The sequence below is a fragment of the Cyprinodon variegatus genome, unplaced genomic scaffold, assembly GCF_000732505.1.
Source record: "Cyprinodon variegatus isolate N-32 unplaced genomic scaffold, C_variegatus-1.0 Scaffold35, whole genome shotgun sequence".
Taxonomy (NCBI): Eukaryota; Metazoa; Chordata; class Actinopteri; order Cyprinodontiformes; family Cyprinodontidae; genus Cyprinodon; species Cyprinodon variegatus.
The window spans coordinates 1,061,348-1,089,228 of NW_015150488.1; the positions used below are offsets into that span (position 1 = coordinate 1,061,348).

Consider the following 27,881-nt stretch of genomic DNA (forward strand, 5'->3'; position numbering starts at 1 on the left):
ATACTGTACTGTAAAGTGTTTCTAACAATATACAAACTGTGCACCTGGAGAATAAATAACCAATATACAGCTATGGACATGTTTTGCAGCAATGGATATTTGAAAATAGCAGCAACATCAGAGATGTGCTAAATGACAACAGTATGTCATTTAACGGACTAAGGCAGAAACTGTGCAAAATCAGCATGAATGTAACAGCCTATTTAGGTTGTTGGGAACAGTGGTGGTTATAGAGTCTTACAGCTGCTGGAAGGAAGGATTTGTGATAACGCTCCCTGGTGCATTTAGGGTGCAGCAGTCTGTCACTGAAGGAGCTCTCCAGTTCAGCAACTGCTTTATGCATGGGGTGGGATATATTATCCAACAGATTGTTGCAAAATGACTTTAAACTGAACTGAAGTAATCTTTCACCCCACAAATTGTCAAAACCATGTAATGTTTTTCTGACCCTGCTGCTATGATTCAAAATGATTCATCTACAAGAAAAAAACGTAAATCAAGAGGAAATTTTGAACTTCTACAATCATAGAATTCGGTAGGCTATTAAAATGTTATGGTTCATGTATAGTTGTTCTATTTGACTTCAAAATGAGTAGCTCAGATCCTTTGGAATGCATTTGGATGTTTCAGCCAGTGGTATTTTCTATCCAGTAGTTTAAATGGTTTCTAGTATGAAAAGTAACCAAGAGGAAAGCAGAAGATAGTTTGAAGGCCTCTGTGCCACAGACCGGGAATCCCACTGATGACATCAGAAGAGGCAGCTTCTGTGGTCAGTTTAATGCTACCTCAGAGAACAGCTTGAGGCAGGCTTAGAACAAACCTGAACCTAGAAGCTCCAGCCTAATTTCAGTCCTTATAAACCCTGGAGGACGGGATACACTGACATGATGGGCTAGATTCCAGCTTTTTAATTTCATTACTGCATTTAACTCATCCCCTTGGGGAGCAGTGGGCTGCCATTGTGCAGCACCCAAGGAGCAGTGTGGGGTTAAGGGTCTTTACTCAAAGACCCAGAGTAGCAGTCCGTGGGTAGTGGGGCTCGAACTCAGAACCTCAGGATTCCAAGCTCTAATCACTAGGCCACCACTCCCCCTCAGATCCAACAGGCTTGAGTTTGAGGCGTGCGCATTAGATTTAAGACCAAGATTTTAACACTAAGATATCATTTTATTTTCTTATAATTCCCTAAACATTTTGATCTTTCAATAAATTTGAACAAATCGATAAGATTAAAAAAATTAACATTTTATAGCTGGAAAACCTTCTGCTTTACACCGACTTCAAACTGCTGTTGATGCCTCCCAATGTGGATTTTTCTAAAAAATAAAATAATTAGATCTAAATTTGGTTTTACAAACACATTTAAATATAACTGACAATGAAAAAAAAAAAAAACAGAGTCATTTGAAATCACAGACGGACTTTAGTAGTAAATATTCACGTTCCCTGGCGGATTTTAATTTACTGCAGAACAGAATCGTTTAAAAATGAACAACTCCTTGACATCATGCTTGGAATAATGAATATACCCACAATTTATCTTCACTTTGGAAACCATAAATACATGATTTATAGTGAAAAAACAAAACCAAACCACTTTCAGTTGTTGGTATTTTATTGTCCAACAGAATAGAAACAAGGCTGACTTAAATTAGTTTATTGATCTCAAGAACTGCATTTAAAATTGTATAACCTATGACAGAATAAAGAGCTGAATTACAGAATTATTGCAGGGAAATGATATTTTCTCAGACTACATGTTCAAAGGAACAACTAAATAGGTTCCCAGATCCTTCCAAGATAAAAAGTAAAATACAAACGTGTTAAACTCCGAAATCATGCAAGGATATTCTTCAGACTGGTTAATGTAGTTTATGTGCAAATTGATGAGCATACAAATCTTCATAAAAAAAGATGAAATATCAGACCACAGTTGTTTAATCAGCAAGGTTCAGTCGTGTAGAAAGAGAAAACATAGCAGCTGCAGAATTTGTTTTTAAAGACATACTTTGATTAAATTTCCTCTGTGAATTCGTCCGTTTCAGCAAAGCCCACGTCTTCCTTTCATTTTCTAACTCTGAAGGCAACTAAAATTGATATATTAAAATATATAAAATCGTATTTTCATGGCATTTTCTTGCTGGTTGACACTTTATATACCACAGAGTATAAAATATTTCCAGAGACCAGCTGGTAGTTAACAGTGGTGCTATCCTAAATGTTCCCTCGGACATCAGTAATGGTGACGAATGGGCCAGAGACGCTGACAAAGAGAAGGAGGAAGCTGTAACACTTTTGGCTCTTTAACACTAAAAGGCAATAAAAGGTCGTTAACGGTGAGAAGAGGAGGGTCGGCCCAGAGTTTCATTCACAGCAGGACCGGGTCGGACCCAGACTGTCTCATGCATTGGATTCCTCATCGGTGACACTCGGGTTTGGAGAGTTTGACATCTCTTTAAAGAATTCATCTTCTTTCAGCATACTCTGGAAGACAAAGAAAAAAACAGAAAATATTTATTCACACCAGAAGCTATTGGACAAAGGAGACCTGGGAATCATCATGGTCTTACAGTGAGGTTCTGAATTCCCTCTGAGAAAGCCCCGATCTGTCTCACTGTCCCCTCAGAGTCCTCCATCTGCAAAAACAATATACTCCACTTAGAATGAGACAAACAACCAGGCGGACCGGATCACACAACAAATACAGCATAATTCTCAACACAAGTGATGATGTCAGTGCGATAGATTCACCTGCTCCAGCCGGTCCAGGTCATCCTCATAGATCTGGAGCTCAAAGCCTTTCTGGAAACTCCGTCCTTTTGGCATCTCTACGTCCATTGGACACACGTACTCCTCATTTTCCTCCTGCTTCTTCTTCCTCAGACCGCTGAAGTTACCAAACGACAGTTTCCTTGGCTGGTTATGACACAGAAAAAAACAAAACCAACAAAACAGGACTTCACATTAAAAACATACTTGAAAACGTAAAAGTTTTTGTCCTTTCTACCCAAATAGCCAACCTGCTGTTCTTCTTTCTATATACTGTCCAGCTACATATACATATCTTGTATTTAACACCTCTAAAGAACATAAATTCATGTTTATTGTCTACATGGGGAGTCTAAATCAAATTCCTTGTCTGTGAACACAATTTATACCGGTAAAGCTGCTTCTGTTCTAGGAAACAGCGCTCAGAGAAAGCAGAGGAGGAAGTACCAGATTACCTTGACTTTAGTAGTGGCAGTAAGTAGAATGTAGTCTGGGTTCTCCAGACACTCCTGTTTGAGCTGCTGAGCTTCTGAGCCAATAAGCAGACTGAAATGTGTGGCAAGGTGGCGACGCAGCAGCGTCTTGTTCGGGGGGATGTTAAGCAGCAGAGCCATGGTCTCCACATTGAACCGGGGCTCCAGAACCTAAACACGCACACAGGTTGTGATTAGATATATATAAGGAGAATCTGCTGCTCAAACGGTGGAGGAAAGCCAAAGTTCCTCACCATTAGACCTCCGTGGACACCGCTGCCCCTCAGGTTAGGAGCGTACTCAGCGAGGTCAACAGATCGAAGCCATTCCATCACCCTGTGGTTGGTCCACTGAGAGATCTCTGCAGGTGAAATGTTGTTCTGCATACAGAGAACCAAAGGTAGTTTACAAAATAAAAAAAACTATATAGCTGAGCCTTTCAACAAAATGAGACTTGTCAGAAAAGATTATCTGAAATCTGACCTGTACAGAACAGAAAAAATGAACTCGCCCTGATTAAAAAAAATGTCCTCCCGCCCCCTAAAAATTTTTTTTAAAACTTTTCCAGGAGAGGTTAAAGGAAGGCTTTGTACAGTCCTGACTTAAGCCTCTTTCCCACTAAATATAGCACGTTAACGTATGTTTTTCAAACATGGGTCGAACCGCTAAGAATCCGCATTTGGCTTCCTTCACACTGGCAAAAAAGGCTGGGTCTAAATAATAACGCTGAAAAAGTACCTCGTCTGATGGTCTCCGACGCAAACAGTTGGGTTCGTAGTTGTTGATTCGAAGAACCTGAATTGCTCTCTTGATGCTGAGGTGATGGAGGACGCTCCCCACCTTCAGGGAGAGGAGGTCATCCTGACAGACAGAGCAGGTAAAGAATCACTAACTTCTCTAAATGTAACACAAAGTAGTAGCTTTCACATAAAACAGGAAGAAAGCAACAACAGTGACACAAGAATCCAAAAGTTTAATGCAGCAGCTTCTTCAAAATGTCAGCTTCTGACATTTAAAACCACTTCATCAAATGAAAAATAAACTCCCTATAAAAAATATATATATAAATATTTCTACTACTCATAAAGGGAATGGGTCTTGTCATTTTAACTTAATACTGGATAGACATGGCACATAAACACCCCTTCAGAAAAGAGACTTCACTGTTTGCCATCACCACTGCCATCTGTAGAGTATTCTTTAAACTACAGCTGTCTCTGGCTGCCAAAGATGATTCGTAACACTCTGCAAGATTAAACGTTCACAGAATCAAGTACCAACAGAAAAAAAAGCACTAGAGGTGACCGCTCTTTCCAGATGGTTGCAACACGGCTTTGGAAAGAGTTTTCTTCTTCCTCTTTAGAGTCTGGATTAATTCTAAAAGCAGCTGAAGCCTTACTGATAAGGTTTTCCTTAAGACCTTAGAACATCTTTCATTTCATTTAATCTTTGTCTTTCTAATCATGTTTTGATTGAATACCATAACATATGAATACAACTGACTTTTCTCCACCGCCTATCAGCTCCTGGTCAAATTGTTTTGTTCAGTACAGAAATAAGCTAGCTAACACTCTTTTAATCATAATGCCAATTTGCCCTTCCATGGCACATCTGATATGCATTTTGCATTTTTCATACATGGGTGACCAGCATCAATCCTTTTCATCTTAATTATTTTTAAACCCAGTGTGTTTATGGTTCAAACTTACTAAACACCAGCCTTGCTCTGCATACAGATAAACAAGCAAAGTACTTATTAGACACAATTATAGCTTTGCAAGACAAAATATGTTTAGGGTTTTACTCTAAAACAATCTATTTAAATTCTCCAATATAGTATCCAGCAAATACAAAATACAGAATTAACCACCAATACCAACTATAACAGAAAACCCCTAATTTAAGAATGTCAAAATCCAATGTGTGACATGTAAACACTCACCACAGTCATATAGTGAAGCATTCGCCCGTCCACTCTGGCTTCATCAAACTGGGTTTTATACTGAGGAAGGCCGATGTCGTCTAACCATCCTGAGAGGAAACAGATAGTGGATCAATGCAACGTGTAGTAGAAAGTGAAGGTTAATAAGCAGACATAAAAAATCTATAACAAAACAAATAACTCTACATACTTGTCACCCAGTTATAGTCCAGTTTTCCCTTGTTATCCTCTTGCTCTGAACCAAGGGCCTGCAGAGAGAGCTGCAGCTTTTTTCTGTGCAGCGGCTGTTTGATGCCAAGCTCCTAAACATCCACAAGAACACAAATAAGGATCTTTTCATGCTACAAAGCAAGTTTTGTCTAAAGATATTTTTCCTGACAGCTAAAATAACTGTTGTGCCACATCTCACCCTCTCGAGGTCTTGCTGCGACGCCTGCAGCAGTGTCTGTCCAGAGGAGATCCACGTGCGGGCCATGTTCACGTACAGGCCAAGGCCCTGCTCCTGCAGCCAATCACACACCTGATCTTTGGACCAGCGTGCAAACGGAGCGTCGACTTCACTACGAGGGAAACAGAAGAGATTAAATTATGTAGAGTCTGTCATTTCCATAGTATAAATGAGCTGCATTAAATCATTTTAATATACAGGAAGTAATAGAATAATCTCATTTAAAAAAATCCCTCTGAGATTAATATATTTTTCTCTATTTTTCTCAGACATTGTAGTTAAAGAAAGATAAAGTTTTCCCTTTTAATTAATATTATTAATACTCAGTGTTTCCCCTAATATTGTCCAAAGGGGGCGCTCTATCACACTAATAGGACCACCAAGCCCCAAAGAAATTTTTTTTTATATATATACACACACACATATATGTGTATATATGTACACACACACACATACATATATACACATATACATACATATATGTATATACATATTTATACACATTTATACACAAGCATATTACTTATATATATATATATATATAAAAATATATAAAAAAAGACACACAACGCAGCTGAGAGGGAAAGCTTGTGCAGAGTGACACATACTGTTGTCACAATATTGTGCTTTTTATATAACCAAACAGTATAAATGCTTCAAAAGCCAGAAAAACATTTATTATTTGGAGAAAGCAGCTCATTATTATAACAAAGTGGCTAAACTAAGGGTTCATTTTGGTTAAACTGCAGCTCAAAAGAGGATGAGTGCATAAGCATGTGTGTACTTGGTAAAGATAATGAATGAGCATCATTCCCATTGTGAAACACGATGAATTTATTTTATGCCTTTGTTATTCCTTATTTCATTATGTCTAAAAGTTACTGAACAATACAGACTGAAAACAAGGAAACCACATTCTGGCTTTCATTATTCATGCTGAAAGCTCAGACTCACTTGTTGACTCGCTGGAAATCACGAGACCAGCCCAGTCTGGGTCCTGCTGTGGCTCGTACTCCGCCCCGCTTGAACTCTCCCTCTGGGAGGTTGTCGTCAAGGTTGAACGTGGTCGACTGGCTCCGCTTAAGCCTACCGATTAAACATTTCTGTCTAAATATTTAAAACAATCACAAGAGTTGAAGATTCTTTTTTTTTTTTTTTTACTCACTTCCCAAATAGTTTTTTTATGCCTTTAGATTTCTTCCTGCTCTCCGGGGTCGAAGGGAGCGTGTGTGTGCTGTCACTGTGGGGTGACCTCTGTGGGACCCCGGCAAGGTCCAGATGGTCGGTGCCCTGTTGCTCCGTTTCAGCTGCACAAACAAATGCCAACACAAAATCGTCGTGAGCATTGGTGTGAGAGAAACACAGTAATCAATGGAAATTCAGCTGCTAATTTTAGGGAGAACAGTGCCACAGGAAACACACAAAGACTCCAAGACATGGAGAAGCTGAGAGATCATTAAACATAGACATGCATCAGCCATATTGATGTCTGACTAACACTGGAATAAAAAGCTTAGGTCATTAGTTTTAGATTATAAGAGGGAGCTCTTTGTCCAAATAAGGGGTCTTTCGCTTTCTTTGGATAAAATAAGCACTCTACTTCATGCAGAAACAAAAGAAAACCAACATACAGAGTGCATAGTCCGTATGTTGAGCAAAGGTTTGTGCAACGAAGGAGAGTGATGAGGCTGTGGATGTTAAAGCAATCGGGTACTGGAATATTAAAATATCCAAGAGGAGGGAAAGCAAATGCACAAAGATAAAGAACATATTTGTAGTTTCCTTTTTGCTTTCAGTTGGAGAACTACGACAACCCTACTGGGACGAGTAGCCTTTACTGTACCTAACATGGGCGCACTTGCACTCCTGCTGCGGTCTTCATGTGTTACAAAGAGCACACAGCACAGCGTCCAACAGGAAAACAAGACAAGAGGAAAGAAATTATCATTGGAATAAAAACAGGACCGGGGAGGTGGGATGGACGTAGACATAAAAAATAAAAAGAACAGAGACAGGACAAAGGGCTAACAGTACCATGGAAACAGACTTCCATATTTAAAGTGGAACGTTGGTTTGTGTAGGCTGCAAATTATGGTCCTGGGCCATGTCATGTACTGCAAGGGTGTGGTTTGGGAAAAGAAAAGTCTCATCCGCCAGTAACCAGTTTGTTATTCTTCATTCTTATTTCAGGTTAAACATGACAACATTGATTATATTTAGCCAAACTCAGGAGATTTCTCTTACCCAGGTTAGGGTTGCTGGATGATTTCTTGCCTCCGCGGATCTTAAAGAATCCTTTTCCAAAAGAAGAGCGAGCCTTTCTGGAGCCAAAGCTGTCATCATCAATGGAAGCAGGCAAGGTGGCCGAGGGATTCATGGGGGGCTTTTCACTCATCTTACTGCTCTCTTCATTTGTACACTAGGATATAATCAAAGAGAGTTTTAAAGAAAGCCTAGAATTCAGCTGTGTTTAAATAATCACATCATCTCACCATTTCATTGCTGCTTTCTTCTGACTGGATCTGACCATCAGCTTTGGTCGGCTCTAGATTGCTGAAATAACACATAAGCATATACTTCACATTGCGCCTTACAGGTGGCTGTTGCTGTGTGTTTCTCATAGATCTGACCAAGAGCATGTAGAGAGAAAGACTGCTACAAAGACTTCAACATTACAACTTTATTAAAGTTTGCAAACGTTCAGTTTGTTCAGCAAGATTAATTTTGCCATATTTAGCAAACCAGCTGAATAGATTAGGGGGCAAACAAACCACTTTTCAAAAACATGAAAAATATGAAAACTCTGAAGCTAAAAGACAGAATATTAATTATTAAACCTGGAAAATCTTTTCTTTTTAACTTTTGTCAAGAAAAATGTATTATCATTATTACTTATTTTTTTATTTCCCTAATTCCCAAACTCAAATGATACATTTTCGTTAATACTGTCGAATGGGTTTTATTGACGAGAATCTGTGGCCAGTAAAACGCTTTCTACTGATGAAAGGACCATTGTGTCCACAGTGAACTGGAGGCTGACAGGAAACATTGTCAGAAGACAATGACTCTTGAATCTAACATGTGGTACAACGCCACAATCGACACACTAGATGTACCAGGCAGTGTCATCTACAGGACTGTAAACCCTACATGCAGGAGGCTTTTAGTTTTAGAGCAAGTCTTTACAGTCAATTCATGATATTAGTCATACGTGTGCCATATAACAGCTACAGAGTATCTCTACAGAAAAGCAACACATTTAGGAAGTATTTTCTGACTGTTTTACCTTTGGCTTTCTGTTTGTGCTTGCTCTGGTACTGGATCAGCAGGGCTGGGAGAGGGTGACGGGTCGTCACTCAGTCCACTGAGTCTGTCTGGCTAATCATCAACACAAACAGGAGAAAAAAAAGTACATAGAGAATAAAACCAACCTATCTGTTAAAACACTTAAGAGTTATTTGATAAAAGAGCAGTAAACTGCATAAAATGACATGATATCTTTGTATATGTGAGAGCATAAAAGATAAGAAATTTAGCGTCACTGCAAACTGTTGTCAGCATTGCAATGGAACTGCATTGGCTCCCAAACCAAGGAATAAAATTTATAAAAGGCAAAAATCACAAGTGGAGTAAACGTAGGTCCAGATAAGAATAAAGCAGTTTAAAAGCCACTGAAAACTCTGCATCTATAGACAGCTGTAAAACAGATGTGGGGAATAAAGTGAACTAAGTAGTAAACAGCAACAAATGAGAAACAAAACCAGCAAGACAGACTAAATAATTGATTAATTTGGGTGAGAGAGACATTGGTATTAAGAATAATAAAGAATCAATTGCACATATTTTTATCCCATATATTGAACAAAGATGCTGTTTGTATGTGTTTGTTGCCTGAAACTTTTATGGTGTGTTCACACAGCACAAGGTGAATGCAGTGATTTCCGCAAACCCTGTAGGTAGTTCAATGCTCTGAATTTCAGATGCACAGTGTTTACTGCATCCTCAAATAGGACAAGATTCCACCGCATGAAGCCGACACCCGACTGACATAAATTAAAAAAATAAATAAATCAGCAAATAGACTGAGTGGTTGTTGCTTCGTCAGTGCAGGTTTGTGTGTCATGTGTAAAAAGGAAAATAAGTAAATAAATAAAAAAGATCACATGTGGTGTTGTTGTTTCAGAGATATTAAAGATTATTGTTTAGGTCATCCAGAGGTCAACAACCCCCCCATTAAGCTCTGAATTGAATCAAAATGATCTAGCCTACTTTTTCAATGAGAATGCCGAATGGCAGCCAACTTCCTTGCAGCTCCCAGCAAAACCCCCTCCAACTTCCAGCCTTACACTGAATTACAGGGTCTGACCAGGAGATGGCGCTTCTCTTTAGATCATTAATGTCCACAACTCATAAAAGAAAGAATATTTTAGTGTAAAGATTGATGTTTAAAATGAATTGTTGGGGACCAGCTAAGGCCCATCAAGGAAAGTGGGGAAAATTTGTGCTGATTTGGTTTTTAAGATGGAATTATTTTTAATTAAGGTCAATGACATCACAATCCCAGAAGACGTTAGTGCTGCACTTGTTTCCTGATAAAAGTGATTGCATAACTTCACATGTCATTCCTGTGCTGGTACTGAATCTAACAGTGGGCATGTTTATCTTATTTTACCATGTTACCTTATTATTACCTTATTTAGTGGCTGGAATGATTTTCTAATATTTAGTAAGTCACCAGCCTCCCAGACCCTCTGCTTTGGACCTGCTGTTACCCCTGGCAACCCCATAGCATTTCCTGTAGAGGTCTCGCTGGCAGTATTTCACAATAAATGCACAGGTGAAACTTAACATCACAGACTAATGCTAAATTGTTCCTTATAAAAAAACTTTTGAACCGCCTTGAGGAGAACATCAACTTTTGGATAAGCCCCAAAAGCTCTAAAAAAAAAAAAAAAAGTCCACTTTGGTTCATCCAGAGGCAGCTCTGATTCAGTCGGATTCAGCAGGACTTCCTTGTAGCACCGCTGCGGGGTAGTGTGCACTGTGCAGTGACATACTGTGCTGAGGGTGAGTGAGGAAAATTAACAGTCCTTCTCGGGCTGACTTTAAACTGCTTTTTTTTAAATCCACTAAAGACCTCTCGTGAGCATTCCTTATTTATACATTTTTTAACATGATTTTCTGTGTATTCCAGTTTAAGTGAAAAAAGCTTTGCCTACAACCAGTCTCTGATTGGCTGCCCTGTCACGATTTCACATAAAAGTTCAGCTTGTTTAAACCTCAGTGGATCACCGCTCTTCTCTCTCTCCATGCGGTGCTGGCTGCCATTTGAAAGCACCTCAGCTCCATCTAGTAGCAGGTAGTGAGAGCGGAGCAGTGAACACTCTCACTGCATGGACTCAACCGCGTGTACGGTTTGTATAGGAATTCTATTTGAATTTACCGCTAGGGCCTTTGCCACCGCCTCCAGTGTGAACGCACCTTTACAACTGTTGCTTTTCAGGCTTAATATTTGGATTTTAATCATTTTGAATATCTTGAAAAAGGCAGATTTTGGAGCTGATGGGCTGATCTGGTCTCACAAATGTGGCAACTGGATAGTCAAAACTGCCAACCTAGCCTCTTACAGACTGTTATTACTGTTTTTTGAAATACATCTTCACTCTAATATACTAAAAAATAAAAGTAGGTTCTACTTTCTTCTACAAACCTCATCTGGCTTCTTTGTTTGCAGCTGTTCAACATCTGCAATGTCTTGTTTTTCAGATTCCACAGACCCAGAGCTGCCAGACAGGAGTGGACTGGATCCATCACTCGGGCTCTCAACACGATCGTTGTCTTTTGTTTTCTCTGAAACGAAGAGCATCTTAAATCACTTGGTGTGTAATCATATAACAAGAGAAGCTTCATTAAAGCTGTCAGTTACCAATCACAAACCCTTATTAATGATAATCTCTAAATCATTAATAAATAAAAACCAAGTACTGCATGCGGGAAACATGCAGTATTGTACAATTGTATAACCCTCCAACATGCAGTAAAAAGAATCAGGCAGCCATCAGAATGGCAAAACTTGTGTGAAATAATATTTTGGACCCTGAATAAGTTCAGAATACAGTGAAAAGTAAAATCGAACCTTTCTTCACTTGTACCGACATAACCATTTCTTGAACTTTCTTGTACCGCAAAAGTGACTGTTTTAGTTCCTCTATCTTACGATCCTGCACAAGAAAAAAGAAATAAAAAGAGAAATAAAAAGAAACAAGGAAGGATGGTTTTCTATCAAAAGATTAAAAGTTCTTGCTTGTGCCAAAGTACACACATGCTGAGAAACATACCTTCTCTTCATTGGCTGCCATTAATGATTCAACTGCATTTTTCATTCTTTGCACTTCCACATCTGGTGAGGACAAATATAATTAGCAAAAAGGCACAACAAAGCTTGTACAAGGATATGTAAAGATCCTGAAAGCAGAGTAAGCCTGAGATAAAAGACGCTTTCAGTCGAATTAGGCTGCAAATTCACTGTCAGTCGAGTTGCACTGAGATGGTTTGTACAAACATTTTCAGAACAAACATTCCAGCAAACTGTTTTACGGGATGTCCCATCAAGAAATTCAAAAGCTTATACATTCATTTGAAAAATGACTCTTTTGTGATCACAACCTAGTTTTATTTAAAAAAAAAAAAGGCCATAAAGGAGTCAGAGAACAGAGTCAGAGGGTTGGATTAAAACTGCTTTGCTTTAACATTAAATTAAAAAAGAATTGTATTCTATTGCTTAAGTATTAGTTGAAGGTCAGTCTGCTACTTTAAACCATGCATGCCCTTAAAGATTCTACAGTCAAACGTCCAAATCTACAGCTGCTGGAAAACTAATTTGGAGAGTAAAAATATGAAAATATCTTGAAAAATATCAAAAAAAACATCCAAACATATCAGGATTTTAAAGAAACCCATGAATAAAGACTTCTTTAAAGATTCCCTGACTTTCCATCAACAAGACAGATTATTACAATGTGTGTGTGAATCCATGTAAAGCCAATAATTAAAACCTGCAAAGTGTTAGGAACAAACATGTCTTAGATCCTTGGAATGTTGCATTGAGTGGTGCAGAGAGTCCGGAGGCCGAGTTTGTTTTTATGTTCCAAGGTAATGAGAACAGGCACAGATAGACAAAGGTACAGTCAGACAACACTGCATTTGACAATAGTTAAAGGTTAGAAGAAGAAACATCAGCTGTGAGAAAGGAAGGTCTAAAAAGGTTTGGAATGAATGCGTGGATTGATAAACAGAGAACATGAGTGAGAGGGATGAATATGCAGCCTTAATGGTTATGACAGCACTGAACTCCTTGTTCCTGCTGAAAACACGGCAAACCTTGTTTATTGTTTAGAATGAACATGAAAAGAGTGACAGATGGGATGAAAAGGTCCATACTTCAGTTTATTTACAATATGGTGCTGCTACTTGCACTTCAATTAGTTTCAATGGACAAGCAGAGTTCAGATGGCTCATGCTCGTTCATGCAACAGGGACTGGGGCGGGTGCAACACTGAAGTGTGCTGATTAACAATAAAAAAAGGATAAAACTCCCTTACGCTTTTCTTTCAGCCTCTTTCTAAGCGTTTCATCTGGATGAGAAACTACACAGGATAAAAACAATTACACAGGAACTGTGCAGAATTTAGATATAACCAACAATTATGAGATATCAGAGAGAATAAACTGGAAGCATGCTTAAAGTTCAGTGGGGCTTTAGTTGGTTGCATTTCCCACCTCTTTCTAGGCCATTGGAGCCGCTTGTGGTATTAGCTTTAAATCTGATGTCATCCAGTAGCCTCCTCTTTTCACCATCTTTGCCCTCCAGCTGCCTCCTCATGGAGGCCAACTCCTCCTGTGCAGAAAAAGGACTCCAGTGAGAGTATGTCCCCCGCACCATTAGAGCTACCCCCCTCCCCCAGCCCGGCTCAACAATACCAACAAACCACAACACAAAGGTTCACAGAAGCCGACGTGGCACAAAGGCACGCAAACCACACCTGCTCAGAGGCAAATGTGTGTCAGGTAGGTCTTTTATGATGTTTTGTGCATACCACCTACGGTAGGTGGTATGCACAAAACATCATAAAAAACAGAAGATATAATAAAATATAGGTTTGGCTTAAGCTGGTGGCCATATATTAACACTATATATTTATATATATAGAATGAACAGAAATAAAGTGTAGAATTAAAACTCAACAGTTAATACCATATCAGAAGACAGGAAACTAGAGGGAAGTGTATAAAAAGAAAAAACACTACAAAGACCCAGCATTAAAGCATACCTGTGGTTTGTAGGAAAAAAATGTTTGCTGACACTACTGCCTGGTACACTAAAGGAAGTGGTGTTTAAAAGTGCAATTAACTTGCTAGGTTATTTTTAATGCACTGTTATAAAATAAATAGATCATGCAGCACAAAAGAATAACATCACCCCCCCCCTTCAAAAAAATGAAAACTGAGGCTGGACTTTAGGATATTTATTTTTAAAGTTGAAACATAAAAAAGGGAAAGAGCCAAAGGGAGAGGTCAGAAACCATAATCATACAGCAAGCACCAAGTTCACCCTGAGAAAAGCCAACCTTCGTAGGCTGAACTTTGTGCTTTCTTCTGTTTCTCATAGAGCATTTGGGCCATTTTTCATTTTACATTCTAGAAAGCTTAGCCATAAAGGACTAGGAACGGAAAGACGAGTGAAGCAAAGGAAAAAGAAAAAAGGAGCATAGAAATGACAGCAGAGATTAAATGTAAGAGAATATCTGGGTCTGAATCTTTGATATCCAAGTATTAAGTACATTTAAATATGCATCCAATCAGCATAATCAATAATATAACATAATAACATAAACATATATAACATTAGGATCTCAATAACCACAGCTAGAATCCCAGAAGTTACAGGATTCCTACATAATAACAAAGAGACTAAATGCCTCATGATATAATGCTGCCAGCACCATGCTCCATTCAAGAGGCTTTTATAATCCATCAAATACTGAAGAACTGCAATTTTAGAAAGTAACATACACTAGTAAGGCTGTGCAGTACAATTATTTAATGGATTACTAAAAACATGCATTTAAATTTAAGCAGCTATTAATATCTGGCTTAAAACTAATTTTGTTTTTTATACTAAAAATAAGTTGATCACAAAAGCAGTGTTCAAAAATGACTCACCTTTGTCGACTTAAGTTTCTTTTCGCACTGTAGCTTTTCACTCTCCAGTTCTGTCAGTCTGTACCGCAGTTCATTAAGCTCAAGAATTAAATCCTGCAGAGGGGAAACATTAATATACTCTTAAGTGTGCTTATTTTTTTACAACCCTGCTGTGCACCTGCTCATTCACACGCAGAAAGTACGTAAAAACAAAACAATAGCATCTGATAGAGTAATAACTATAGGGTGTGGAATTTTAGATCAGTGCTTATTAGCTATATTTTTACAACAGCAAAAACAAAGCAATAGTGTAAAAAAAAAAAAAAAAAAAGGTTTTATAATTGTATTATTAGCTTCATTCTTCAAGAAAATGTTATCATGAAAGCACTGATGAAGTGTTGATGTAAAAAGTATAGCATTAAATTCAGATCATAACCTCTGAAAACCTTTGAGCTGCACTGGATGTTTTTGAGGAAATTCCTTGGAGAGTGAAATCTCCAAAGCAGCAGCAGCAGAGATAAACAGTGAGGAAGCTTTGATTTATGAGCGGTGAGGCGGAAAACTGACAAAGATAACTCTGCTAAGAGAACAACAGAACATGTTTGAAAGCTAGCCAAGTCCTCTGCAAACTTACTCTGCAAACTCAATCCATCTTTACATCTTTTATTTTTTTCATAAAGCCATTCACCAAAAAGGCAGAAAAAAATGAATAAATAAAAAAAAATGTCTGCAAGTGTAAAACCAATGAAAGTTTAAAGCTATAGAGGACGATCTTTTATTTCTGGGTGGATCCTCAAAATAAGTAGTCCTAATTGTCAATCATCCTGGTCATATGTTTATGTAAAGCCATACTTATCGTATCTTTTCCTGCGCATGCGCACTTTCAGCCGCATATGTGTGGTGAGCTATGGTTTCAGACAGTAAAGCTCACCTTTCTCACGGTGGTTCTTTGAAAACAGCAGAGGGTCCTAAGAGAAAACGTGTCTACGAAGTGTATGAGAAGAAAAAAAAGGCCTCAGAAGAGGCAGATATTTCCCAAAATGCTTTGCGAGTAGAGCTATCCTTGCAAAGCTTTATGGGATTTGCTGTCACAGTGGCCCACTGTCGCCATAGCTGTCGCTACCCAACAGTGGCGCATAATAACAAAGATGGCACAGGCACCGCGTGGTGGAGGAGAAGTTATTTTACCAAGGGGGAGCAAAAAGTACTGATCATCTGTCTGAACGGTCAGTTAACTAAGTTCGCTATAAAATCTAGTATATAGTCCCCACTCTATATAATGAATGAGGGATTTAGGGGTTAAGACGGACATTCGGGCACAGTAAGCTTGTATGAGCGTGCACGAGGAGAAATGGGCACGTGAATGCGCTCTCACACTTTTAATAGGCGTTCCCTCTCGGGAGCGGGTACAGGGTTGAGCATGTGCATTTTTTTTTTTAGTGGAGTGGGTGGGTCTTTAAAAAAAACCTTTAAGATGTGTCTGTCTGTGTGCCTTACACAGACCTAAAATGTCAATTACAGCTTCAGAAATGAACTCACACACCTCACTGTCTCTAAATCTGTCAAAGTTCAGCCTCTCCTTCTCCATAGTGTTGAGTTTCAGCTTCAGGTTGGACACTTCAGACATAAGTTCCAATTTCTGCGTCTCCAGTGAAGTTCTGCACAGGAGCTCCTGCGAAGATACATGAAGGAAAAATGAAAACATGCCGTTCGCTTCATATCCGTCTACTCAGCTTAGGTTGAACCTTGGTTTTATTGCAAGTAGACGTGCACCTGCTGCAGCATCTCCTCTGTGGCGTTAAGTTTCTCTCTGTGCTCCTCCAAACAAATGTCCAGGTCCCGGATCTTCTCTCCCTGCGCCTCCACCTGGTCAGTCAGCACACTCACCTGAATGAAACAAAGTGATGCACAATGAGTGAGACTGAAAATTGTATCAACCCTCTTCACAATGTAAGCATTTGCAGTATTGCTACTGATTCAAATATTTGGTGTTTTATTAAATTTAAAGTGTAGCACAGTCAGCACCTTATTTAATAACTGGTCAGTTGGAAGACCTCTCACTCCCTGTGATCTTTCACTGGACACAGGTATTTTTTTGTAAGAAATCCTAAAGCAGTGGGACCTTATTGTTCTAATATCATACAGACCTTATCTGTTGTCTTGCTGGTGATGAATTAAAGTATTCTCCAGACTCTGGGGCTTTAAATATAAATTAAACCTAAAAATAAATCTTTAAATCTGAAGGAAATATAGAATTTACTTTAATCTAGAAGTAGGACGTGGGACCATTAAGCAGCATTCCATTTTCATTTCATCTTAGCCCAGTTGAGGCGCTTGTCATGTATCTGAATCAGGAGTGCCGTGGCTTAAGGAATGAACCATTTTGTCTAGTTTTCATCTGAGTGTTGTGGCCCTTGATGCAGCCTCAGCCCACTCCTTGTCTACATCCCCCAAATTCTTGTTTTTTTCTTGATCCTCTTGAGGCTGCGGTTCTCCCTGTTGCTGGTGCATCTTTTCCTACCACACGTCTTTCTTCCACTTCATTTTCTGTTAATATGCTTAGGTACTAAACTCCTAACCGGCTTCTTCTGTGATGACCTCTTGTGACCTAGCGTTGTTTGAAAAGGTATTGATGACCGAGCAGTTGACCTCATGATCCTGTATTCCACTGACCATCAATGAGAGACAGTTTAAAGGATCTGAGAACCTTTGCTAGTGTTTTGACTTAATTAGCTAGGGCAGGACATCTTGTGTTTCCGCAAATTATTTTCTGAGACGCTGATATTTGGGTTTCATCATCTGTACGCGGTAATAAGCAAAATGACAAGAAGCATTCAGAAACAGAGTTTGCTTTTTAGCTTCAACTGGAAACAATCATCAATCCTGCTCAGCTCTGTAAATCATAAACCCATGTGAAGTAAAGCTCATAAATACAACAATCAGAATTTACAAACACAAGATCTTATACATAGATATGCAGTTTGAGTCTTGGCGATATATAATAGAAAGCTGTCCATGTGTTGTTGACAGGGTACCTGAAGCACCAGGGACTCCTTATCGCCTTCTAACCTTGACAGTCTTTCCTGGTAGTGATCACCTCCACCTCCAGAGATGTGTCCATTGGACTGGAAGATGAGAAAAAAAACAAAAACACTGATATGATAAAAAAAAAACAAACAAATGCAAACTATGAGGTCCATCAAAAGTACTAATATTTGGAGGCTTAACCTTCCTAAAAATGCTCCCTGTAGAACTTTTCTCCTAATTAAACCGGGGCTGGCATTATGGCCTCACCCTGCACAAACAAAACCTTACAAGGCTTAAAAAAGGGTAGAACTGCAAAAAATCCACTGTATAGTCAGAGTATTACAGCATAACACAGACTCCACGTGGCAATCAGCCCATCACTTTCACAAACACTGCTCCAGTTCCCAAGAAGTCAGCAGGTTTCTTCCTGCACTCTGACTGTGATATTAACACTACCAGCAATAAACCACTTTCCCAAGGAACTCAGCAGAGCATGTTTGCTCCAAGTAAACAAATCACTTGCAAACAAATGAAGGCAGAAGGTTTGGCTTAAGCTGGTGGCTATGCATTAGATGTTCTTGGTTTAAAAAGGCTAGTATTTTATAACACACATATTAAATACTCATACACATGCAAGGCAACTAATCTCTCCATGTGCATTTTGAATGTTTTATGCGTGGAGCTCTAATATGGAGACCCAATATATCACTAGCATGACTACAGGCTTCTTCTCTGCACCTGTAACTTCTCTCCTCCTCACATGTGGACCCGTTTGTGTGTCCTCGTGTTAACTTTCATCACTTTGAAATCCCCCCTCTTGAAGAGGTACAATTTCCTTCTGAGTTGTGGCTAGTAATGTTGGCAAACCATGTTCAGGTTGATTGCTGTTCTCTTAGAGAGTTATAAATTGGCAAGGGCCATGATTGTAGTGGCGAATGTTTGTCAAACCAAACACCCAATAAAGTTCCAATAAGTCACTATAGGCACTGGGGTCACGTTTTCTTGAAGCAGGCAAAAGAAGTTGAAGTCCAAACTTGTAGATGTTCAGTTGATTTATTTCCTATATTTTTTTGCAACATTACAGAGTTCAAACATTCCCTTGCTCTGTCACCTCTCTTGCACTGGTAAAAACCCATAGGCCCCTAACCCAAATGCCTGCTGGTCCTTACCAGGCTCCTACAATTATAGAAAGTGGACCGCCCACATTTCTTCCTGTTTTACATAAAATAAATAAATTTAAAAAAATGATAAAACAACAAAAAATAAATACACAAAATTCAACAATTAACCTATAAATAAAGTCTATAAATAATACAAAAAATAAATAAGTTTAGGAATTAACACAATTCAAATGGATAAAGAAATAAAGAATAAATAGCTTCAACAGTGATCATTGAATGTCTTAGTTTAACAGTCATGAATGTGTTTTGATAGCTCTAGCAATATGTTCTAAAATGATTAATGTTTAATTTGGAACTTCATATGAGCTAAGTTAGTGTTAGCTTCACTGTTTATATGAGCAAAATGAGGCTTGAATGAACTTTTGGTTATACCGTAGTTATACTTATAACAGGGCACTATCATTACCCAATCTACACCATCAGCTCATTTGCACATGTGCAACCAGGTATTCAGCAAGTTCACCATAAATACTGTAATTAAGGTAGTGAAAATTCTTATTTCTATTATAAAATCGTCAAAGAAGGCACTAAATATGAGAAAAGAAACTTTTCTGCAAGAATTGGATGCGTTTAAGATTCTCTCTCAGATGTCTTCATGGGAAATACTCAGAGGAGTCTGGCAAAATATGATTACACTGCGTTTATCTATATTTTAGCTTTGTCTTTCCTTGTATCATCCAATATATATTGTATAAATACAACAAAAGTGAAATATAAAACTCAAAAATAACATTCAAAGCTGAAAAATTAGCTGCCAGAAGTAGGGTAGGATCCCATTTCACAGACAAGTGATAGAATAGAAAGCATGTAAATGCATTTATTCTCTCAGAAAAAAACATTTTTAACATGATCAAAATTTCTTATTATAATTAGGGAGAGAAAATTTTTTTTCTGTACTCTTTTCTAAAGTACAATTAAAGGCGACCCGAATGTATTACTGGTTGCCATGTGCAGATCAGCTGATGGTACCAAAGAGCTCCCAGTACGAATCGGGTAGCCACAGCCACAGCCAGGAAAAAAACTGTCTGTAAGTGGGATTTCCTGTAAAGTAGCCCATCACAGGCAATGCACACTTTTTCACATTAGTTCCAGCCTAAAAGTGGCAATAGTTGGTATGAGCACACAGAAACAGGTCCACACTGGAGTAGGACAGAATCTACAGGCGCATAAAAGGCAAGGCATTTGTGCAAAGGAACATGCACTCATACGTGTGACATACTGGGGTCTGGTGATGTTTTCAAATAAAAACTGCTTGTATGAGTATTTTGTGCCCTTATGGCCAAATTCGGACTTTATGAGCATTGATCAGATTGAAACTAGAAAAAAAAACAGCAAACCTGTACTCAAAGTAGACCAACAGTATAATAATAAAACAAGTTGTGTTAAGTTTAATTTAATTTTGTACTAAAATGCAACAGAAAAAACTGTGTTTTTTTAAAATGCCGTTTGCCAAAACAATTTTTTTTTTGGACACCATTAATAAGATATGTAGCAGTTTAGAGATCTGAACTGAGGCAGCCTCTGGGTGTTTGTCTATCATGAGTCTCTCACCAGGTTACCATGAAGCCACTCAACCAGACTTTCAGCTGTGGAGTCAGGGATCTGGCAGCGGAGACTTTCCCTTTCCTCTGTGTCCATTAACTCCAGCACGCTGCGCAGGTCCTCCAGTAGGTGAAGGGCCCGCAGGTTGCCCATAAAAGGAGAGGTAGGTGACTGACAATCAAACAGCCCATTGGAGTAGTCTAAGGCCTTGGAGCCTGAGGCAAAGAAGCACAGAAAGCACTAAATTGAATTATACAGGCAGGGCAAACGGCTCATATTCATATATACTTTAAAGCAAACCGATTAGAGGCTCACTGTGGCACATAAAAAGACTCTGATTTCAATAAACTGTTATAGTGTATTGTAAACATAGATGTATTTTAAAGATAATGGCTTAAAACCAGACAGCTAAAGTAAGCAGAGTGGAAAAGCTGAACACAACATCACAATCGTGGAGCTTAAGACATCATATGATATCTGTGAAAAGGTCAGCGGTGAAACACACAGTAAAAATCACAGCAGACTAAGTACTGTCAGTTGACCAAGCAGAATCTTTTAACAGGCTGTTTTTGCTCTCAAAAACTGCTGAAAAAGCATGACTTTGTTAAGAGATGATCTCTCAGATAACTTGGAGGAGGTTTAAAGTTCCCAGAGAATCTCACCTGCTATTATGCCGTCCATCTGTTCTAAGGCAGCAGCCAACATGTCGCTGGCGTCGGACATCATCTTCAGTCACCGATCAACCTTTAAGAAAATAATTATCATCATCAGTGGGGTTTTTTTTTTAGGTGGATGCTAACTATGTTGACATCTGTCTAATCAATCCCTGATATGTGGTTTGGACTTTTCTGGGCTGATTTTTCAAAAGCAGATTTTACTTTTTACTCCAATACTTACACGGTTAAATGTAAATGACACAATGATAAATGTCTTCATCTAAACAAGAAACACAAATCTAAAAAACCCCCATTAACAATGGATTACAAATGGAGGGTTTGGCAATGCATGCCCTTAGTGTGATCTCAAGGCGAGGATGCATTAATGAATCAACAAATGCTGATACAAGCAAAAAGAACAAATACAAACATTGGACAGCTGATGTAATGTCTACCTCTAGTGTGAAAAGCATTCAAAATCTAAAGGAAAACTTTTACAGTGCTTTGAAAGGTCATTCATACTCCCAATGTTTAAGTCTGTGGTTTTGAAAGTGGAGGCTGCCAGAGAGCATTAGTAAGTCCTAAGAAAAATTGAGGGAAAATGAAAAGCATAAAAAAATAAAGAGATGTGGGGAAAAAAAAGAGGGTATCTAATCATTCTTTTTTCAGTTTCATAAACTGTAATCTAGTCTCTTTTTTTTTAAATAATTTTAATCATTCTTATAAATTAAATAAAACTTAATAGTACATCAAATTCAGATATAAAAACCCAAAGGAATTAAAAAGTGAAATTGAAGACTCTTCCCTTGTTTATGTAAGAAACAAAGTTAGACAGAAAAACCACGATGGCTGACAGGAAAGCTGTTTCAACAACTTACTTGTATGAAATTTTTTAACATTAAAAGGTACAAAAGGGATGTGAATGCTTTGCAATGTTTACTGATAAAGCAATGCAAAGCAATAGAGTTGGTTTCTAAGCCTTTATTTAAAAGCAGCTTCTTGAAAATCCAAGCTGGTTTGAGGTCAGTCCTTGGAGTCCTAGACAGACTGTGTGCATCAAGCGAGAGCGGCTATAGCTAAAGAGGAAAAGAATCAATAAAAACTTTCTAAGAAAAAACAATCTAATCAAACCTAAGAAAAGCATTCTGGTCATTTAGGTCTTTCAAGGAGTTAGACCACTACAGAGAAGCTAGGCTATTTTAATCAGTCCCACCAAAAGCAGAATCACAACCATCCAATAAAAATGTTTTATTTTTATTTTGGGTTGTTTCACGAGAAAGGGTGAAATTCTTAACTTGAACTAATAAAATGTCAGAGAAAACAGTAATGAATAATGCATTTTCAAGCATCAATCAGGCCATTTCCCTAAAACATTGGTATACAGCGTGTCCTCCCAGTGGGACACTGGACACTTTGTTTGCAGCAGTGTGAAGTTACATTTTACTGTCTCTGCCTTGGACGTCTGCCCTGAGGAACACAGCCGGCCCTTTATCTGTGGACGTTCAATCACACCACTCTCCTGTATTTTCATGCACACATAAGGAGCCCTCTTCCTTTAATCGCCTGCTTCAAATCCTGGGAGTGCCCCACCATTTTCAAACTTTATGGAAACCACCCACATACCAGGCACTGTTATTTTAGCATTTCTGCAGGCAAACTTTCCATTATGTGTAAAACAGGAATGCAATGAAACGTGAGATTGATCACAACAAGCAGCAGCGGGAGAGGAGCCAACACACCATAGTGTAACACTGAGGCTATCAGAAATACATTAAAAAAAAAGCTACTTTGGGGCTGCCTACAGTAGAGGTTTGCCCTGATGAAGACATTTAAAACCGAAAAGCAGAAAATTCAATCAATGGAAGACTGGATACAAAAGATGGAACTATGATAGCATTGTTATGAGATTAGCACTTTCTTAATCAGTCATGATGCAATTAAGCCACCGTGAAACCACAAAAAAACTCAAGCAAACCACATCTAGAAAATATGTTTGGGGAAACGGTCAACCAATGACATCACAGATACCAGCTGAGACTCATGCCATTGTTAAATATTTTAAAAAGAATAAATAAATCACTGTCACTCACTGCGTTGTGATTAAACCAGCAGCTGAGCCAACAGAGGTGACTCTGAAATGGAATGGGGACCCTTAGGGCATCTCTCTGTAAATACCTGAATCAGACCGTTTTTTTTCTTTTTCTTCTTTGTCTTTCTCAGAGGAAGCACAAACATGGGTGAAGGGAACACGTGGCTATCAGCAAACCAACTTCAAACACAGCAGACCAGGTCCAGACAAGCTGCTTTGGAACCTGCTGTCCATGTGTCAGACAGCGATGAACTCATGCGGCTGAAAACTTGTCTGAACATTTCCACACTCACATCCTCAAGGATCCATGCAGGACTAAACACAGAGAGTGTCATTTCAAAGAAACATAGTGTTCAACCCGTATTGCACTCGGATGAGGCGGATTTGCATGTGTTGTCCCTCAAAAGCAAACCTTAGGTCAGCCATGAAAGACACCTGGATTTACGTTTGTTCCTACTAACCAAGTCGATAAAACAGGCCAGTCATCACATCGGAGCAACAGATTTGGATCTTATCTAAAGGAAATCAAGGAGGGGCAGATTCATACATACAGTTTGCCCTTAAACTTTGAACTGTATTTTGTCTTTGCGCTTCTGCTATCAAAAACAAGAAATTTTAAAATCCCGGCACCTCTTATGAAAACAGTGCTTCCCTGTCCGCCTTTCTGTTAGCATGACTGATACTACTATTAGACACTACTACTATTATTCACCAGTGCAGGGTATTTTGACAGGAAGGTATGCAGGCTTATAATGCACAGGACACCTACAACACCACCTGCCTTTATGATCACTTTTTTAAACCTGAAAGCTTCTTAAAGCTAAAAGCAGTCTAGTAACTCTCTGCAACTTTAGCGCTAGTCCCTTAGGGTAAAGAATATCATTATAGCCCATCCTCTCAGGACAATCTGAGTTCTCAAGAATTCCTGGCATTAAAACAACAACAACTTACATTCCCTTATAAACCAGGGATCTGTGCAGGAAACAGAATGGAAGTCTTGGGGTTTTATGTCTTTTAAAAGAGAAAGACTGATGCTTACACCCAAAAAGCAGCTAACTTTAACACGCTGTTCCGTGGTTAGCGGTGAAAAGAGCTGGAAAGAGAGGAATTTACAAACCAGGAATAAATCATACAGACTTTCTATTTTTACTTATGGTAATGTAATGCTTTCCAAGGACATGGCAGAGAGGATACAAACCTCTCCACATACTGACGCCATATTTTGACTCATATTCACCTTCACACAAAATTCCAGGGGAAAAAACTAAAACCGTAGCTAGGACAGCTCATCCTGTTTTAATCCAAACGGTGAAAACAGTCAGTCGATTCAACGCAGCAGCGCTTTAGAAAACACACCCATATGGTGCTAAATAACGTGGAGCCATGAATGGCTCCAGGTTTGAAGAATGTTAGAAGCACAGTGAGGTTATGTGTCTGTGTGTAAACAGGTTTGAGGCCTGTAAAGCGCAGCTCAAGAATAACCTCCAGCTATTTTCAAACTCTGCGTTCAGGCAGAACACATCCTCACTGATTTTATGGCACCAAATAAAATGAAGTTTGGAAAAAGGTGATTAAAAAAGGCAACGTTAGGGAAAATCTTCATATCAGAAAGGGTGATCCAATGTAAGCACAGGATGCAGATGAAATGTTTCAAATAATTAAGGCTTGATGCGATAAAATCTCCAAGAATTTCCTGCGTGTGTTTGCAAAAGCTCATATAGGACTCATTTATGTTGGACAGAGGGACACATTTTTTAGCCATTACTCACAGTTTCTTGCTTAACTTAATTAACCGCGCATTCTGACGTTATTCTAAATTGTGCAAATGTGGCAAAAACTATGGACCTTCCAATAAGAAGGTTACTGCCAAGAAGCCCATAGCTGCATGAATGCTGCAACTGTTAGTTGCTATTATTACCTATCAATGACAGCCAGGGCTTAATGAACATGATTCACTCAGACAAAACCATGTTTCATGGGTAGAACGTGTTTATGGAACCAAATGTCCCAAAGGTTTATGTATGAAAGGAGTGGCAGCATTGGACTGTATGAGTGTTTTACTGTAGGATGGACTGGTGCTCTTCATGGTCCATTTACAAAGTCTTAATTTGAGAAGTGCATTGGATTAGAAATGATCCTTAATTAAAACTGGGTTTAGAATAAAGTAAAAAAAAATAAAAATCAATTCATTGTCCCACAATGGGGAAATTCTGGTGTTTACAGCAGCAAAAAGATTATAGAAAGAACGGTCACACAAATTTGGACCTTAGATAAGTCTATAAGGATAACATAATAGTGAAGAGTTAAAAAGTAAACAAATTCAATACTGTACTGTAAAGTGATTTAACAATATAAATAATGTGCACCTGGAGAATAAATAATTAATATACAGCTGTGGATATTTTTACAGTAATGGATATTTGAAAAATAGCAGCATGTTATTTAACTGACTAAGATAGAAACTGTGCAAAATCAGCATGAATGTAACAGCTTATTTAGGTTGTTGGGAACAGTGATGGTTTTAGAGTCTTACAGCTGCTGTGAGGAAGGAAGGACCTGTGATAACGCTCCCTGGGTCATTTAGGGTGCAGCAGTCTGTCACTGAAGGAGCTCTCCAGTTCTGCAACTGCTTCATGCATGGGGTGAAGCCGTTTCTGTTTTTAAACAGAAAAGTAATGATTTAAAGTCCTAGCTTCAATAGTTTCTAAAACCGGTTCTGTCGTTTAACCTGTATTATGTGGAAGTTATTATAACGATCACCGACTGAATCATGTCTTGTTGAAGTACATAAAAATCCTTTCTAATATGAGTTTTTTTCTATGGGTGTCCCGATACAACTTTTTAATTTACCACACCATGCTGATGTTGACCTGATACGATTAAAGCATGAATCCTACTGACCTTTATTACTTATTTACTACTGTCACGTGTTAGACAGGGATTGATCGAGTTATATTACTAAAACAGGGAACAAAAGTCAACAACAAAACATTTGCAAACAACTAACTAATGTGAAATAAACTCATTTTTTAGGCTATTATTGATTGGGACATCCCTAAATCCATTTATTTAATTTTACAGAAGCACAGCTATCGTTTAGGTGAGTGGCAGCCTAGTGGTTAGGACGATGCTTTTGAAATCTAGAGGTTCTGAGTTCGAACCCCACTCCAACTGACTGCCACTCTGGGTCCTAGAGCAAAGACCCTTCATCCCATCCAGTTCCCTGGGTGCCCCACAATGGCAGCCCCCTGCTCCCCAAGGACATGGGTTAAATGCAGAGAGTTCATTTTTTTGCTCTGTACTTGTGACAGTGTAATGACAATGAAACAAAATGTTCACATCCAGACCCTTTAAAGCCTTTTGGTCTCCCTGGATGATTAAGATTTAAATTTCCCTGAAAATCATACAAAAAAAGGTTGAAAGGTTGAATTGAGAACAATTAAAAAACGGATAAAGTTTCACAGGTTTGAAAAAATAAACATACTATGGCAACATAAAAAGTGTGAAACATTAAAATGCCCTCAGGCCAAATTAAAACTAGTAAAAACGTCATAAAATTAAAAATAAAAAGATACATTTTCTTTCAGCCACTTAGCCGTTTACAAAAATTAGGTATAAAAACTACACATTAATATTGTTTAAAAAAATTCAATCATAATATGAGAGTTAGTCTTTTTTAAATTACCTTGCTACAACTACTACTTACGAAGACGTACTGTTGAGCTGTCTGAAAATGTTGAGAGTTTAGCTTTTTCAATGTTATTTGTCTAGCTGTAAAACTTGGTAACATCTAGATAATAAAACTTTATCACTTGTTACCAACTTTTTCTCACTCAAAAACAATGAGGAATAGTACAGCTTGTCAAATATAACTTGCGGAGGAATAATTAGACCCCGTGGTGCCCTAAAGTAGTTTGATAACCGCTAAAAACTCCAAAAAACGTACAGAAATCAGCCATTAAAGGTTAAAGCACGAACAACCAGAGCAAGCGTTCGAGCGCGCGAGCAACAGCCGTTGAACTAAGTTTTCCATAAAAGAATAAACAGATCAATAAATCACAGCAAAAACTAAAGCCACGTCTCTTACCGCTTTGCTCGAAGGAATTAACTTTGTCGTGTTTTGTTGGATAATTCCTGATGATAAAGTTAAAACTCCAGGATTTCTGAACTTCTCCGTGCCCACCAGCGGATCCCCCAGCTCCACCGCATCGCTACGCCATGATGTCGATGTGACACCGCTGCTGCTCAGGGGGAAAGTTGATGACGTCGCCGCTGGAAAATCCCGCCCCGCTCCAGCCGGGATTGGTCCGGGAGCAGGGATTCTGGGGATGCGCTCCATTTCTTATCCGGCGTGACATCGATGGGCCTGGAAAGGAGATTTGAAACGAGGCTCATCCAGAGCACGGTGGACGCTCACTTTGGTAAAGTTACTGATAGATGAATCAGTTTCTTCTGTGTTTTTAGAACATTATTCTCTGAAACAATAGATGCTTTTGGGGACTCTGCTGTGTGTCTCTCCCCCCCAAGAAAAATGATGTTCAGTGTAACCAACT

The 27,881-nt window shown here is 38.7% G+C and overlaps 1 protein-coding gene across 4 annotated transcripts; it reads right to left on the bottom strand.

Moving 5' to 3' along the window:
- Positions 1-1,447: 1,447 nt before the first annotated feature.
- ppfibp1 (PTPRF interacting protein, binding protein 1 (liprin beta 1)) lies at positions 1,448-27,559 on the bottom strand. Of its 4 annotated transcripts, XM_015404309.1 has the most exons (27): positions 27,416-27,559; positions 21,246-21,327; positions 20,593-20,798; positions 17,869-17,958; positions 16,607-16,720; positions 16,377-16,505; positions 14,855-14,947; positions 13,412-13,529; positions 13,234-13,278; positions 11,971-12,032; positions 11,769-11,853; positions 11,343-11,482; positions 8,919-9,010; positions 8,125-8,185; positions 7,877-8,051; positions 7,476-7,508; positions 6,798-6,939; positions 6,587-6,718; positions 5,594-5,744; positions 5,375-5,486; positions 5,185-5,273; positions 3,981-4,103; positions 3,497-3,622; positions 3,225-3,413; positions 2,752-2,916; positions 2,571-2,636; positions 1,448-2,484 (listed from the first exon to the last, which is right to left on the bottom strand). In XM_015404309.1, the coding sequence occupies exons 2-27, from the start codon at positions 21,307-21,309 to the stop codon at positions 2,401-2,403; spliced, it is 2,886 nt and encodes a 961-aa protein (XP_015259795.1). In that variant the 5' UTR covers positions 21,310-21,327; positions 27,416-27,559; the 3' UTR covers positions 1,448-2,400. The 4 variants fall into 4 exon arrangements, with proteins under 4 accessions (XP_015259795.1, XP_015259811.1, XP_015259804.1 ...); XM_015404325.1 differs by lacking the exon at positions 13,234-13,278; XM_015404318.1 differs by lacking the exon at positions 7,476-7,508.
- Between the last annotated feature and the right edge of the window lie 322 nt (positions 27,560-27,881).